The sequence below is a fragment of the Falco punctatus genome (assembly GCF_963210335.1).
Source record: "Falco punctatus genome assembly, chromosome: 7".
Classification (NCBI taxonomy): domain Eukaryota; kingdom Metazoa; phylum Chordata; class Aves; order Falconiformes; family Falconidae; genus Falco; species Falco punctatus.
In genome coordinates, this window is record NC_137587.1 from 21,134,851 (window position 1) to 21,148,468 (window position 13,618).

Sequence of the window (13,618 nt, forward strand, 5' to 3'; positions counted from 1 at the left end):
GAATATAAAATATATATTTCATTAAGTTCTTTGGTCCATGACAAAAACATTCAGAGCTCGTCAATTGTCACAGCTGGTTACTTTCTTTTGACAGCAGTTGCCTCTTTCTTCCTATATAACTGCTGAGGCAGTATATAGAACTGCCTCACTAGTCTTACCTTCAGTGACCCGCGTCCATCCTGCAGTTAAGCTCTGAGGTCAGGCGCTGCAACGGGCAGCAGGTCAAGGCTCTCTGGAGGAAGCAAACACTGCTCTGGGGAATTCCCTGAACCCTCACAAGTTACATTCCAGCTGCCCCTCACCCAGCTTATCCCTGATGCTAACCCCCAGGTTTCTCTCTAAGGCAGGGACTTTGCAGAAGCCCGTCAAGCCCTGGGCTTGGCCCCCGCAAGGAGGAGCAGAAAAGGGAAGGTGGGAGAGCCTCTATGCAATTGCAGTGCAGCTCTGCTGGGTCCTGGCAAGGAGGAAGAGGGCGATAGCAGGAGGGAAAGGCAGCAGTGGTGGTCAGCAGAGCTTTAGCAATACAATTGCTAAATAATTGCTCTGGCACCAGGAGCCCTGCTCTAGGCAGGAGGTAGAGGTCTGCATTCCTCCTAGCAGTGGTAACTCTGCCAGCAGCAGTAATCTCTTCAGGTCCCAGTACAAAGGAAACCAGTAGCATCCTCCTTGTCAGATACGTGGTAGTCTTAACTATACAGTGCTACAGTGAACCTGCCCCTGCTCGCACTGCAGCTGGGTGGCAGAGCCGAGAGCTAAACCCCAGGCTTAACTGTGAAGAATTTCTTTCTGTCTAGTTTCCTGTAAGCATGACTAAATGCTGCCTAAGGCACAGCCTCTGCTTAAGGCTAGAACATAGCACAGGGTAGGTGCATCAGGTCACAGTGTGAAGAGCAGAGTCTCTGGCGGGCATGTGTCCTTAGTAGACAAGAGCAACTGATGTTGGGGGGAACCGTTCTTAACAGCTGAAAGTTTTGTGGCTAAGTTAGGGGATTGATTTCTGAGCTTGGCTGGGACATCCCAAAGTGACAGTGGGGGACCAGCAGCGATGCCCCGGGGGCTGAAGGAGAGGGCAATGAGCTAGGCAGGTAGGGATGGTGCACTGAGCTGCAGGAGAACTCACTGCTGCTGCACAGGGTGCGACCCTGTGCACCCACTTAACCTTTCTGTGCCATTGCTTCCTCGTGTGTGAAGCAGAGAGAAGAATATTCTCCTCACTCGGCTCGAGGGTTGTGAAGGTTAGTTCATCAATGCTCTTTAAGAACATTGAGATTAAACCTTAGAAGGAGTACACAGCAATACAGTGGTATAGTTTATGAAGGTATTTGGCAGAAGGGAAATTACAGAACACCCCATTAGTGTCATCTCAGCCTTTGGAGACTTCTGGACAGATACACACAAAGCAGTAGGGAACACTGTATTTTCAAGCTTCAAACAGTCAGTGTTTCATGCTAATAAATATCCCCTGGATATAAATTGCTTTTGTCCGCATTTGGCCTTTCTCTGTGTGTGTTTCCAGATAAGCTAATGGAAGAAACAGAAGAGCTGTGTCTGCAGAGGGAGCAAAAGGAGGTGAGTGTTCATCACAAGCCAATTTTCTTCAGCTTCCATGTGGCAGGAGCGGGAGGTTGGGAGTTGTTGGTTTGAAGGCATATCAGGGTTCAGGGAGGGAGGCTGTGGAGTCAAGAGTCTCCAGCCTCTTGGGAGTGGGAATCTGGGCCCTGTGGATGAAGAGAGGAATCTAAGAGCCATGCCATGGGGTGGGTCCTGGAGGTGTATCCCTGTCCCCCTTCCCAGGCACTTCCCATGCAGCATGCTTGTGATTGTCTCCAGGGTAGAAGATCAGACTAAATACTTATTCACTGGATTGAATTATACACTTGTTATTTGACAGATTCAGGAAGACTGTGGCAATCAACTTGTCTGCTTATTTGCTTTCTAACTGTGGAAACAGACGTTTGTTCTAGTGTAGAGATACCATTGTGAGAAACAAGGAGCAGCAAAAAGCAATGTAGTTTGCTCTTTGGGCACAATATTGATGAGAAGAATAATAAACATCGCATTAGGGAAAACTCAAGACAGCATGCCCTTAGATGTTACTATTGCACCTTAGTTTATCAAGTTTGCTATTGTTTTCCAAACTATTCCTAACTTATTTGCTTAATATAATAAAAGTAGCTCATTCTCATATTTACACCAAATCTATACTAGTTTTTATAGCGCCATCATAAAGTTATTGCAAGACAACTTTGCAAATGGGTTGTCCTATTATATAGTAGGAAAGCCTGCATGGGTGTAGACCATCACATTACAAACTTCTGCATTCTCTTTTTTCCAGTTAATCCAAAATTACTGTCACCTTTCTTTAGCAAAAGATGGCAATGCTGACCTAGGCTTCTCAGGCCGATGTTTTTCTGGTGTACCTTTCTGGAAAGCCATGTCCAAAGGTGGCTTGGACGCTCCTTTAGGGCTAAGCTACTTCTGCCTTTGCAGGGAGACATCCTTTTCTGGTGAGGTAGCCTGCTGCGCACCTCACAGCCCTGCAGAGGCAAGTGCCCTTTTCTAAAGTCCAGGACTCCCAGAACAAATCCCTGCTCTTACAAAGCCATGCACAGTATCTTCATTGCTCACAAAGAGCAGATGGGGCCGGGTTAGTCTGAAGGAGTTTGGTGCTGATGAAGGAATGAGTGTATAGCTCACCGAGCTGTGGCGGTCTGGCTGGCTGGGAGTCTGAAGGCTTCAGACCAATACGTTGGGAAAGCAACTCGAACCGTGTATCTGCACCGTGGAGCAGGAGTCGTTTTCTGAATTTATCTGGTGTCAGTGCTGTTTTGTGACCTGAGCGGGGGCAGGACTCTTGCTGTACTTTGTCCCTGTCTCCATCTGCAGTAGGTCTCAGTACGATGGTTTCACTGCTTGAGGGTAGCTTGTGGTATTCAGTGCTCTTTAAGCATGATTTTATTAACACAAAGATAGTAACAGACTAATGAAGCTGTAACCGTGCAGTTCATGTTTTCCTGTCCCAGTAGGGGTGGGAAGCCAGGCTGAGCTAGCAGAAATGTCACACTTCAGGCACAGCAGTGCTGGGGCTGTCATGTTCCTGTCTAGGTTTTCTGTATCTGTACATCTGGGTGCCTGGAAATGGTACCTGCACGTTGAGTCCAGCTTTCCCAGGGACCTTTGGACCTTCTGTATATGCATGGCAGAGCTGATCTGTGCAGGGAACAATGGCCGGGATTTCCAGGTGCCTGGTAATCTGGCTGGTACTTCTGGATATCTGGAAATCCACAGACACCCTTCAGGCTCTCCTAATTGCCCCTGGACAAAAGTGTGGTGGAAGCTCAGGTTAAAAGTCCCAGGCGCTGTTAACAGGGAAGCCATTCCTAACTGTGTCAGCAGAGTACATTCCTGTCTTCTCTTTTGGCCCAGGAACTTGAGCGTCTGAACCAGGTCTTGGAAGCAGAGAAGCACCAGTTTGAAGAGGTGGTACGGGAGCTGCGGCTGGAGCAGGAGCAGATCAAACGGTAAGGCAGCAAGCTGTGCAGGGCAGGGAAAGGCTGCAAACTCCTGTGCCAGGCAGCTATGGTGGTGGAAAATCCACAGTTTGCAAAATCCACTATTTTGTGTGTGTAGGAAGGAGATAAATGGCTATATTGACCAAAACAGGAACAGCTGAGATATGTTTACCTGCATTTGCTATCACTTGTGCGAGAAGCAGAATACAGCTTATTTTATCTTGTATTCAGAGCTTTAGCAACTTCATTTTCAAAGGGCTGGAATGTGAGTGAACCCCAGATCAGTTACAGTAGCACGACAATGGACAGGTGCTAGAGGATTTCAGAGAGAAAATTAGTTTGACCAGCTATGTGGGCTCCAGACATCTGAATCTGGTTTTCCACCATCAGCTGAATGATACTGGGTGGATGATGTTGTCTCATGGAGAATAATTTTGTCATTTTAAGAGTTACACTATGTGAAATATGAACAGCAAAAGTGTTCAGGAAGGGAAGGATCCAAGTGCTTTGCTCTGTGTGATGAAAGGGCATGTTTTACTATTGTCGTCGTCTTTTTTTTTTTTTTCTTTCCTTTTCTTTCTCTCTCCCTAAATAACATCTCAGACAATCCAGTGGGATTTTGCAAGCCATTTTTGTTTTCATAGACCTACATCTGCTTAGATATGACTGCCCTGTCTGGGCTCTTCCAGTTGCAACTGTGGCCCTGCCCTTGCTAGAGAAGTGCACTAACTGTTGGGTTTGGTTTCTTGATTAGGAGGCACAGTAAAGTTCCTGGACATCCGTAGTGTGTTCAAGGTGTGATGCTTCCTGGCAAGCTCTTGACTCTCCAGGGCTGCCAGTACTAACCACTGGTCACAGGTCCTGCGCTAAGGCATCCACAGCCTGCACGGTCTGAGTGCGGTCTGTGGGGATAGTGTTCCCCTGCAATAGCTATCACCCTTTTTGCTTCTTTAGGGAGCTAGAGATCACGGCCCGCTCCCTTAAAGGAGTGGAGGAAGAAAAGAAAGAGTTGCGAAGCCTGACACAGTCTTTACAGAAAACTCTAGAGGTGAGTGACCACTCTGAGTGACAGCATTTTGGGAGCGATCCATGAGAACTGACAGGGCTGAAAGCAGTGCTGTCCTGTGGAATGCATCTAAGATCCGCTACTGCCAGAGTAAAGTCCTGTGCAGATGAATAAGTTCATTCGGTAGCTGAAACAAAGGCCAAAATCCCCTCCAGAAAAGGACTAGAAGTGATACGGAGCCCAGCAGAACCAACATTTTCTCAGCAGTACCAGGTGACGTGATGTGGGACAACAACCACAAGCGGCAGTTTGGGAAGCTCAGATTGATCACTAGGGAGAGATTTTTCACCAGACAGGTAGGCGGGGAGTGGGAGAGTCCGAGGAACCTCCATCTGGGAAGTTTTTCATAACTCCACTGCAGAAAGCCACAGCTGACCATATCTTGCTGTGTTGACAGACCAGCCAGACAACAGGAGGCTGGACTAGAGCCTGCCAGAGGGTCCTTCCAGCCAACATGGCTATAAGTCTGTGATAGCTTCCTGATTATTTTTTTTTAGCTGCAACTCCTTGAGTCCTGGTGGAAACTGGAGCAGCAGAGCGGCATTCATTGTTCACAGAAGGGAGCATGGTTCCCAGGGAATCATGTACCACATGGGAACTGAGGAAATGGAGTGCTGATGTATTAAACCCTTTCTTTACTTGATATCACTCTGGTGGTTTGGTGGAAAGTGGCTTTTCTAAATGTATATTTTTTGTGAAATTTCCACACAGCTGGCTTTCTGAAGCCTCTATGTCATCCTTAATGTTCATGCAAGTTCACTGCAAGTTTGTCCAAAAGTCTGTTGCTGATATTCCTTTGAGCTTTCCTCATGCCCACAGTGATGGGTACAAAGAAGGAGCTGGAAAGCTGGGGAAAGACCATTCATGCCCTAGTTGCACACCAGATGCAACACTTAACAGAAAACTGCATGATATGTCTTATTGCCCCGCAGCTGGATGCACCGCAGAGGGGTTGCCTCTAGTTCACACTGAGGAGCAAGGCAGGGATGGAAGGCAGGGAAGCTGCCTGCATCAGCAATGCACTAGGGAAGCACGATGCTCCAGCCCCTGAGCCGAGTCCTTACTAGCCTGCGGGTTCTCACCCCCTTGCATAGCAAAGGCTGGGGTGGAGATTTGCTCCTCATGGGGCAGGTACAAAATAAAAACCAGATATTCCTGGTTTTAACCTTGAACGAGGCATGTGGATGTAAGGATGGAGGGACTCAATAGGGAGGAGCCAGGCAGGAACGGGAGCAGAAATGTTAGATTTGGCTGATACTCATAATCTCTGCCCTTCTTCAAGGAGCTCTCTCAGGAAAAGCAGCAAATGCTGGAGATGCTGGAAGAAAATGAGAGCCAGCTCCCACCTCCAACCAGCCCCAGCAAGGAGCAAAGTCCCATCCAGGGACTGCACTGCAGCCTGCAACAGATTGAAGAGAAGATGCAGCAACTTCTGGAGGAGAAACTCCTGGCAGAGAAAAGGTGAAATGGGGCAGGGGCTCTTACAGTGGTGTCAGAGAAAGGGATGTGGGACAAGATGTGATTCACTGTGAAAAGGATGGTAGGAAAAGAGGTGGTTTCCCCCCTCACAGGTGGGAGGCAATCAGAAAGGGTATGGCTAAATATTTCCAGGCTTAAAATTAGGATCACCTCAAAACTGTTCCTGTGTTTATCCTGAGAACTGCAGAGTGGCAAGATCCTTTATAATTTCCATCCTTGGGCGTGGTAAAGGGAAGAGGACGCTTCTGCCCTGCTCAGGCTTAGTGGTGCCAAATAACATGACTATCTGCTGACTTGCTTTTTTTGTTGCCCACACAAGACCTGTCTGGAAGCTTATCTGGTTCCGTGGCAGGAGGCCAGCTTATAAACACCTCAGAAGGGACAGACTGAGGCAGGGCAGCCAAACTCCTTGCTGCTGCTTGGGTCTGCTCCTTTCAAATCGGGACTTAGGCACCTGATTCCGTTTCATGGTCAGGGACTTGTCCATAAGAAGTGTTTGGTGCTCCTGGACCTTACCTAGGGGTTGAGAATGTTCCATTTGAGAACTGTTCACCTGGCTCTCTCCAGTAATGCCTGTGTTATTGAAGTGACACACAGACGGCGCTCCTGTTAGCGCGTCTTCGCCGAGGGCAGCCGGGGAGTTAAGCCAGCCCCAGCACGGTACTGAGCCCCTTCCTTCCTGTGGGTTGTGTGGGGTGGGGATGGTTGTCTTCCTTTGCCGTGCACCAGGATGAAGGAGAATGAGGAGCGGTCCCGAGCACTGGAGGAGGAGCGGGAATTTTACTCTGCCCAGTCACAAGCGCTGCAGAACTCACTCTCAGAGCTGACGGCAGAGAAGCAGCAGACTGAGAGAGACCTCAAGGTAACCCCTGCGTATGTCACCCAGTGCTGTCCCTGGGCCCAGACTTCTCTCATTTTCCTTTTCAGCTCATCCCCTATCAAGAGGGAGACTTGCTTTTATTTTCTTCTCATTTTGTGGTTGTAAATCTTCACTTGCTATGCTTCACATCGTGTGTGTGTAAAGTGTGAAGTTGCTGTGTTGCATCTGTGTAGCACAACTATTTATTTTCTCACTCTGAGGCCTGATTAACCCATTCAGTAAAAGCCTTTTCATTTGCTACTGTGAAAGCAACATCTAAAGATTGAGGGAGCAGGGAAAAGAGCATAAGAGGAAAGTAGACACAATGAAGAGCAAAGATTATTCCAAAGAAATGCTAATGTGGATATTGCAGAACTGAGCAGAAATCTTCCCTCCTTACTTATGCTCACAGAATCAATCTTAAGGGTTGTAAATCTTCAGGAACCTCTGCATGAACTTGGGTTCAAAAGCAGAGGAATGCAGATGAGGTACCAGCCCTCCTTTGTTATCCCAGTAATGGAAGATATCTTAATCGACACAAAGGTGATCAGACAAAGTATGCTATTTTATTTTAAGCCAAATGATGTAAAGGTTATGCTTATTATTGGCTGCTTGACATTCAACCTCTTTCTACAAATATTTTATCCAAAAAATACTCCAATTCTTCTTTTTCCTGCACCTCCAAGATTTTCTTATCCTGTAACCTTCTACTTGTCCAAACTAAAGCTACATTGACCTAATCTGTACTAGTTATTCTCATTTGCTAAGCTACTACTGATATTCTTCTATATTTCTAACTTTTCTTGTGTTTTGTTTCTGAAACTGAGTACTGTACACCCCTTTGTTGGAATTGACTGCCTTTATTTCAAGTCCATCTCAGTTGGAAAGATGTCCTGTTCCTGCTCAGCTGGAAGTAGCTGCATAAGCACAAATTCATGTGTTGAAATGCCATCTCTGATTCCACATGGCTCATACAATGAGAGGGAAGCTGTGAAAATGAAAGTCAGAGAAAAGGAGAATTACTAAAATAAGCTGGACTTATTTTATTTATTCTGTCTGAAGACATGAGGAACAACTTTTATGTTGTCTTACAATATTTCTGTTGGTTTTCCTTACTTTCCTCTTTTCATTTTCATCTGCTTGGTGGGTCCCTCACAGGTCTTGTGAGTTAGCAGGATGGTTACTGAGATGCAAGCTGGTTTTCAGCAATGCTTATTCTTTTCCTCAGGCTGAGGTGAAGGTGCGCATGGATCTGGAGAAGAGACTGAGAGAAGCTGAGGAAGCATTGCAGAGCTTGGAGCAAGGCTTGAGTTCTCTGGATTGCAACAAGGAGAAAGAGGAGAAGATGAAAGCAGATGTCAGTAACTTGAGAAGTAAGTCAGTTATCCATCCCCCCTACTGATGAGCAAAGTCTGAGAGAGGAAATACTTCTATCCATCCTCCCAGACACAAAAAGAAGTTCCCAAATTAGCAAAGCCTGCATGTAATGTGCTCTCCCAACTCCTTGTACCTTGACCACACCTCTCTTTTGAGGAGCCAGAACGTACTATGCAGGCATCTGGTATTCTGCCCTCAAAGGAGAGCAAAATTATCCCAGCCTTCCCTGTTGGGTGGAAGAAAAACCTAGGTGTTTAGTCAGAGATGACCAAATGCTTTCCAAAATGTCAGACAGGGGAGCTGTGGCATAGCTGTAAAGACTGACTAGGTCTGAGTTATAAAAAGTCCTCTGACTCCCCTCAAGACAGTATATTTTCAGCCTTGGTTACAAGAATATCATCAGTTTAAGGGGGACTGTGGTTGCTGTAGCAACGTGCTGGTAGGTGACCCAGGAGGTGAAGTTTGGATCCTTACTCAGAGGTGAATCACTGCACCAGCCCAGCACTGTTGTGCTGAGACAACTGCAGTCTGCAGGTCAGGTGTAAGACTCGGATTCCTCACAGCTTATCCCTCTTCCTGTGCTTGCCCTTTTTCTTTTTTTCTTTTTTCTTTTTTTAAAATTTTATTTAGGAGATGAGGCATTGCCCTAGCATCTGACTTCTCATGTTTGGGAACTTACATTAGCAGCTTAAACTTTGTGAAGTATTTTGCTTGTTTTCCATCCTCAAGTATAGTGCAGTGGGAAGCTGTTGTGAAGATGCTGTATCTGTACAGTTAAGGCTTCATTTCAGTGACAGGTGGATGTATTGGGCCAATATAGAAAAGCTTAAAAAAGTCCTGCAGCATTCTGAGCACTGTTACATATTCAAGTATAAACACATGTATACATAGTTTATATATATAAATGATAAATATATATTTATGTATGTAAATAAAATAAGTATTATTCAGTAGTTTCTACATCAGACTTCCAAACTGAGAGAAAAGGGCATGATTCTGAGCTTCATCCTGCTGGCTCAGAGCCATGGTAAGAAAACAGAGCTAAGGTGGCTATGTCAAGCTCGGCTTTCAACCAGAGCTGAGCTACCTGCACAGGGCATAAGTGAGTAACCTCTGGCACTGAATTTCTCCTGGCACTCATTTCCAATCTTAGATTTTGGGGTATGTTTTCTTCAAAAGATCAAAAATGTATTGACAAGCAAAACACTGGAGAAAGTGAGGGAAGCACTGTTTTCTTTCGTGTCAGTCCCAGCGCAGATTGCCTCAGCCCTTCCACGTGACTCCTGAAGCTCTGCCCTGCCCTTTCATGTAAGAGCTGGGGCACATGAGCCCTCTGAACAGCGAGGGACCAGTGGCAGGCAGGAGGACAGCAAGACTGGAATGGAAGAAGATACGCTGGTTAGACCATAAGAGGGGAAATGAGCAAGGAAAAGCAGCTCATGTGGCAGACCGGGACAGAATAGTTGTCAGAGTTTGGACGCAGGGCTTTCCATGGACCCTGTAACGTATGTGTGTATATGATCGTGCTAGTATTTACTATACTCTTGAGAAACCCCTGGCCATCTATGACCTGGGTGTGTGCCTGTGCCAGTGCTGCCAGTGCCTCCCTTTCCACAGTTAGACTTGACTGGTTTTAGGAGTCCCTCAAAGAAAGTGCAATAAGTAAGGCTTCAGACCCTTCTGCTGCAAGAGAGTTGATAAGTTTTATCATAATATCAGAGGCTTTTGGCAGCGGAATCATAAGCAGTTGTAGGAATGGTTGATGGTGAATGGATAGTTGCAGTTCTTTCTATAATTTGAGTACGCATTTGTTGGGGCCTAGAGACTTTTGTCACTTTGAACTTGTTCATTCTGATGATACTCGGGAGCTTCATGGATTGTTCTTCATGAGGATCTAGGGAGGTGTTGAATGTCATTACCTGGCTCAGCGAGTGCAGTCCCTTGTGACTGGCTCATTGCTTGGAGTGTCTCTCCCATCACTGCTCACAGTGGTGTCTTCTCAGAGTTCTTTGAAGAGTGCATCCGCAATGCCGAGCTAGAGGCCAAGATGCCCGTGATCATGAAGAACTCTGTGTACATCCACAAGGCTGCCACTCGTCGCATAAAGAGCTGCCGCTTCCACCGCCGGAGAACCAGTGCTTCATGGAATGACTGTAGGTATCTGTCAGCTTCTTGTTCTATATTCTGCAGGAGCAAACACGTGCAGATGGGGCTGACAGAGCAGTAAGGTCTGCAAATTTGTTTCGTATTTCATACTCCCTAATGGCAGAATGGAGCTACAGAGAAACGTGGAGCTTCCTTACCCAGAGAGCAGGCACTGAGTCTGCGTACTGGTTGCCTGTCTCTTCATGTATGTTGAAAGTTAACTGATGTGATGGTTCCAGGCCCCTAAAAAAACATGCTCAAAGCTGACTTCATCTGAATGCTTAGTCACAGACTGAGTGGTGTTGGAAGGGACACCTGGACATTGCTAAATCCAATCCAGTGCTTGGAGTGGCTACCTGCAAGGTTAGATCAGGTTCTACATAGAACCTTAAATCAGAGGCACCTGTAAAGGAAAAAAAAAAAAGTGTTTCCATGCTGTCAGCATTTTCCTCCTCTGAAAACAGTAAGGTGAAGCTGTTAGAGTGCAATGGTTAGCTCATCCCTCGCCAAGCTCTCAGTCATGTTGATCGCGTGGCTCGTGTGCTCTAGTGAAGCTTCTTCAGTTTGTGTCCCTGACAAAGGATGCTGACCTTTCTGTGCTGCTCTTTTTTTTCAGTGAAGCAGTCCCACTCCTTCATCTTCTCACATGCAGAAGCTGAAAACATTGAGGAGCTGAAAGAAGCAGCCAAAAGACTAAGCCGGGACCAGCACTTCAGGGAAACTCTCTATCAGATCATGAGGTCACAAAAGGATTCTGCTTCGGGTGATGAAAAGTGACTCTTGTTGGGAGGGGACTTCTGATCTCAACTTGCCATTCAGCTCCGCAAAAGTTATGCCATTGGGCTCTAGGGTCATAAGGGAGATTTGCCCTTTGATAGGGAAAGTGGGGGAAAGTTGTGCATAGGCAACTCCCTCAATGGCTTTGCTTTTGTTTGAATGCTCCCTGTAGCCTGGCAGACCTTCTCTACTGATCACTCCAGATCTGTTTGCTTCAGCTGCTTATGTTAAGCCACGTTTTGCCAAGATGCCACAGTCGGTGTTAGTGAACCACAGACCGTAGCTTAGGAAGCACCTTTCCTTTCCTTTCCTGTGTAGTCCGTCTGCCAAACACAAGTGCTTCCGAGAAAGCCCTTTATCCCCCTATGCTCCAGCTAGTGTAACCTCCCCAGCTGGGCACAGTTTACCCTGTTCTGCTTGACCTCTTCTAGGAAATGTTTTGCTGCCCACCCCAGTCAGTCAGTGCTTCGGTGGGATGTGTTTCCTGGCACATTTCCTGAAGACCAGAGCAGTCCCAGCCTCCCAAGCACAGACAATAATATGAAACACAAAGCAACCTCTTGATGCTACATCATTTCAAGCAAACAGTAGCAACAGAAGGTGAAGACAACCTGAGGATGCTGTGGGTTTGGCTCCAAGGAGGATCATGTGCAGAGAAGAGCTTATAGGTAATTCAGTGGCATCAGTGCAAGCTGGAGGGAGGGCTGCATTGTGCTGACTGTGGGCAGAACACCCTGGGGCCACCTTTGCACATTTTTTGTATTGGGACATCTGGCTGTGTCATTGCCGGGAGGAACAGAGCTACGTGCTGCAAAAGGTGTTATCTATAGGCAGATTCAGTATGGAGGAGCCTTTGACTTGGCTCTGACAGCTTCCTCATCACCTCCATAAAGCAAGCTGGAGGACAGGTGGGTGAGTGTCCAGCAACAAAACCCCCTACCACTTGGAGAATTAAAAAATTATCAGCAGTAAGCTGTCAAGGCTGTGAATGTGGTCATCTCTCTCTGTGCTGCAGTGAATAGCCTGTATCCAAGGCTTTGTACTGCTTTCTACCAGTACAAGCTATCTTGGCCAAAGTGGGACCTCTGGCAAATCAAGGCTGGACTGGGAGAGGTGCTGTGGACAGCTTACTCAGAGGTGGGTTTCGGGCTGCCTTTGTCCCCTCCCAGGTTCTTACCATGTGTTTATTGCAGGGGAGGATTTGCTCTGTGTGTGGTCACCCTGTACGTTTCAGGAGAGGAATCTCTTTGTTGTGGAAGCTTTGCATCCTCTCCCACCAATTTTAAGCAAGCAGCTGGCTAATAATTACCCACTCTATAGTAACTACCCACTCCATAGTAACAGCACTGCCTGGTGCTGGCAGAGCATGACCAGCACACTCAGAGTGATGCTGTTATCCCCGTGGTATGAATTGGGAAACAAAGGAATAAACAATACAAAGATGAATGAAGTTAGCAGCATAGGTACAGTTAGGGCTCAGGGGGTCTGAAGCACAGATTTACCGGGGTTTTCAGGGGTGTACCTCTCATCAGTACCCCTAGTATTATGTATGTCCGGTGACATACATAGTAAGTCCATAATAAGAGATAAGAGTCCTGCTTACTTGTTCCACACAGACTGTGACACTGCTTAGTCCCAGGCTTTGGCTTCTGGCCACTGAAGTCATTCCCTACCAATTCAGTGCTGTTTCTAGGGAGAAGTCAGGGGTGAGGCTGGGAAGAGAGCCTTGGCTTGCCAGCCAGAGAAGAAATGTTGATGCTGGGTGGAGGAGCGTACTGGGAGGGTGTGATGGTCTGGGACAGAGTCACTCTGGTGTGATCAGAGGAAAAGCACCAAAGGCACAGCCTGTATTTTTCATTTCAGGCAGTTACTGGCCAGTATCTTTCTACCAGGCAATGGGAGGGTCCAGTACTGAAGGCTGACATTTTTGTGATAACAGGAGATGCAACAGAAAAAGAAAATTTGCATCCCTCCTTAGCATGCCTGATCCTTCTATGTATTTTCTACATGTGCTTGCGTCCTAGAAAGCCACAAATGAATTATTGCTCCTACAAGACTGAAAAGCTGTAAGAAAGCAATACAGAGCTGTTTTTCCCCCTTACACTGTCCTCACATCGTGTAACTGGCTGTTTTCCAGTTACAAGGTCTATATTATGTGATGCTGGAAGGAACAGAAGAAAGGACAGCCAGGGAGCATATCTGTAATTCAGGCATTTAGGAAAATCACCCTGTGGCTTGTGAATGCAGCACCTTTGATCTATTGCCACCAAAAGCCACAATATCAGACTTTGCAGAAGTATTGTACTCAGGAGGTAGCCGCATCAGGTTCTTCCTTTACCATGCATATTGACAGCAATAAATAAATAAAAGTTATGCTGACACTAGAGTGAATTCCTGTGTGCT

The 13,618-nt window shown here is 46.7% G+C and overlaps 2 protein-coding genes across 3 annotated transcripts in view; one reads left to right on the forward strand and one right to left on the reverse strand.

The window, feature by feature from the left end:
* The window catches only part of PLEKHD1 (pleckstrin homology and coiled-coil domain containing D1), a 37,376-nt gene extending 23,782 nt beyond the window's left edge, over window positions 1-13,594 (forward strand). Inside the window, exons 6-13 of the mRNA XM_080396513.1 lie at window positions 1,517-1,569; window positions 3,427-3,521; window positions 4,467-4,560; window positions 5,861-6,039; window positions 6,787-6,919; window positions 8,145-8,289; window positions 10,297-10,446; window positions 11,055-13,594. Of these exons, the coding sequence (XP_080252639.1) occupies window positions 1,517-1,569; window positions 3,427-3,521; window positions 4,467-4,560; window positions 5,861-6,039; window positions 6,787-6,919; window positions 8,145-8,289; window positions 10,297-10,446; window positions 11,055-11,215 (1,010 nt within the window). The 3' untranslated portion in view covers window positions 11,216-13,594. The remainder of the gene's footprint in view (window positions 1-1,516; window positions 1,570-3,426; window positions 3,522-4,466; window positions 4,561-5,860; window positions 6,040-6,786; window positions 6,920-8,144; window positions 8,290-10,296; window positions 10,447-11,054) is intronic.
* The window catches only part of CCDC177 (coiled-coil domain containing 177), a 31,083-nt gene continuing 25,558 nt past the window's right edge, over window positions 8,094-13,618 (reverse strand). For both annotated transcript variants that reach the window (XM_080396502.1, XM_080396504.1), the window contains one exon: window positions 8,094-8,231. The gene's annotated coding sequence lies outside the window, so the exon portion shown is untranslated. The remainder of the gene's footprint in view (window positions 8,232-13,618) is intronic.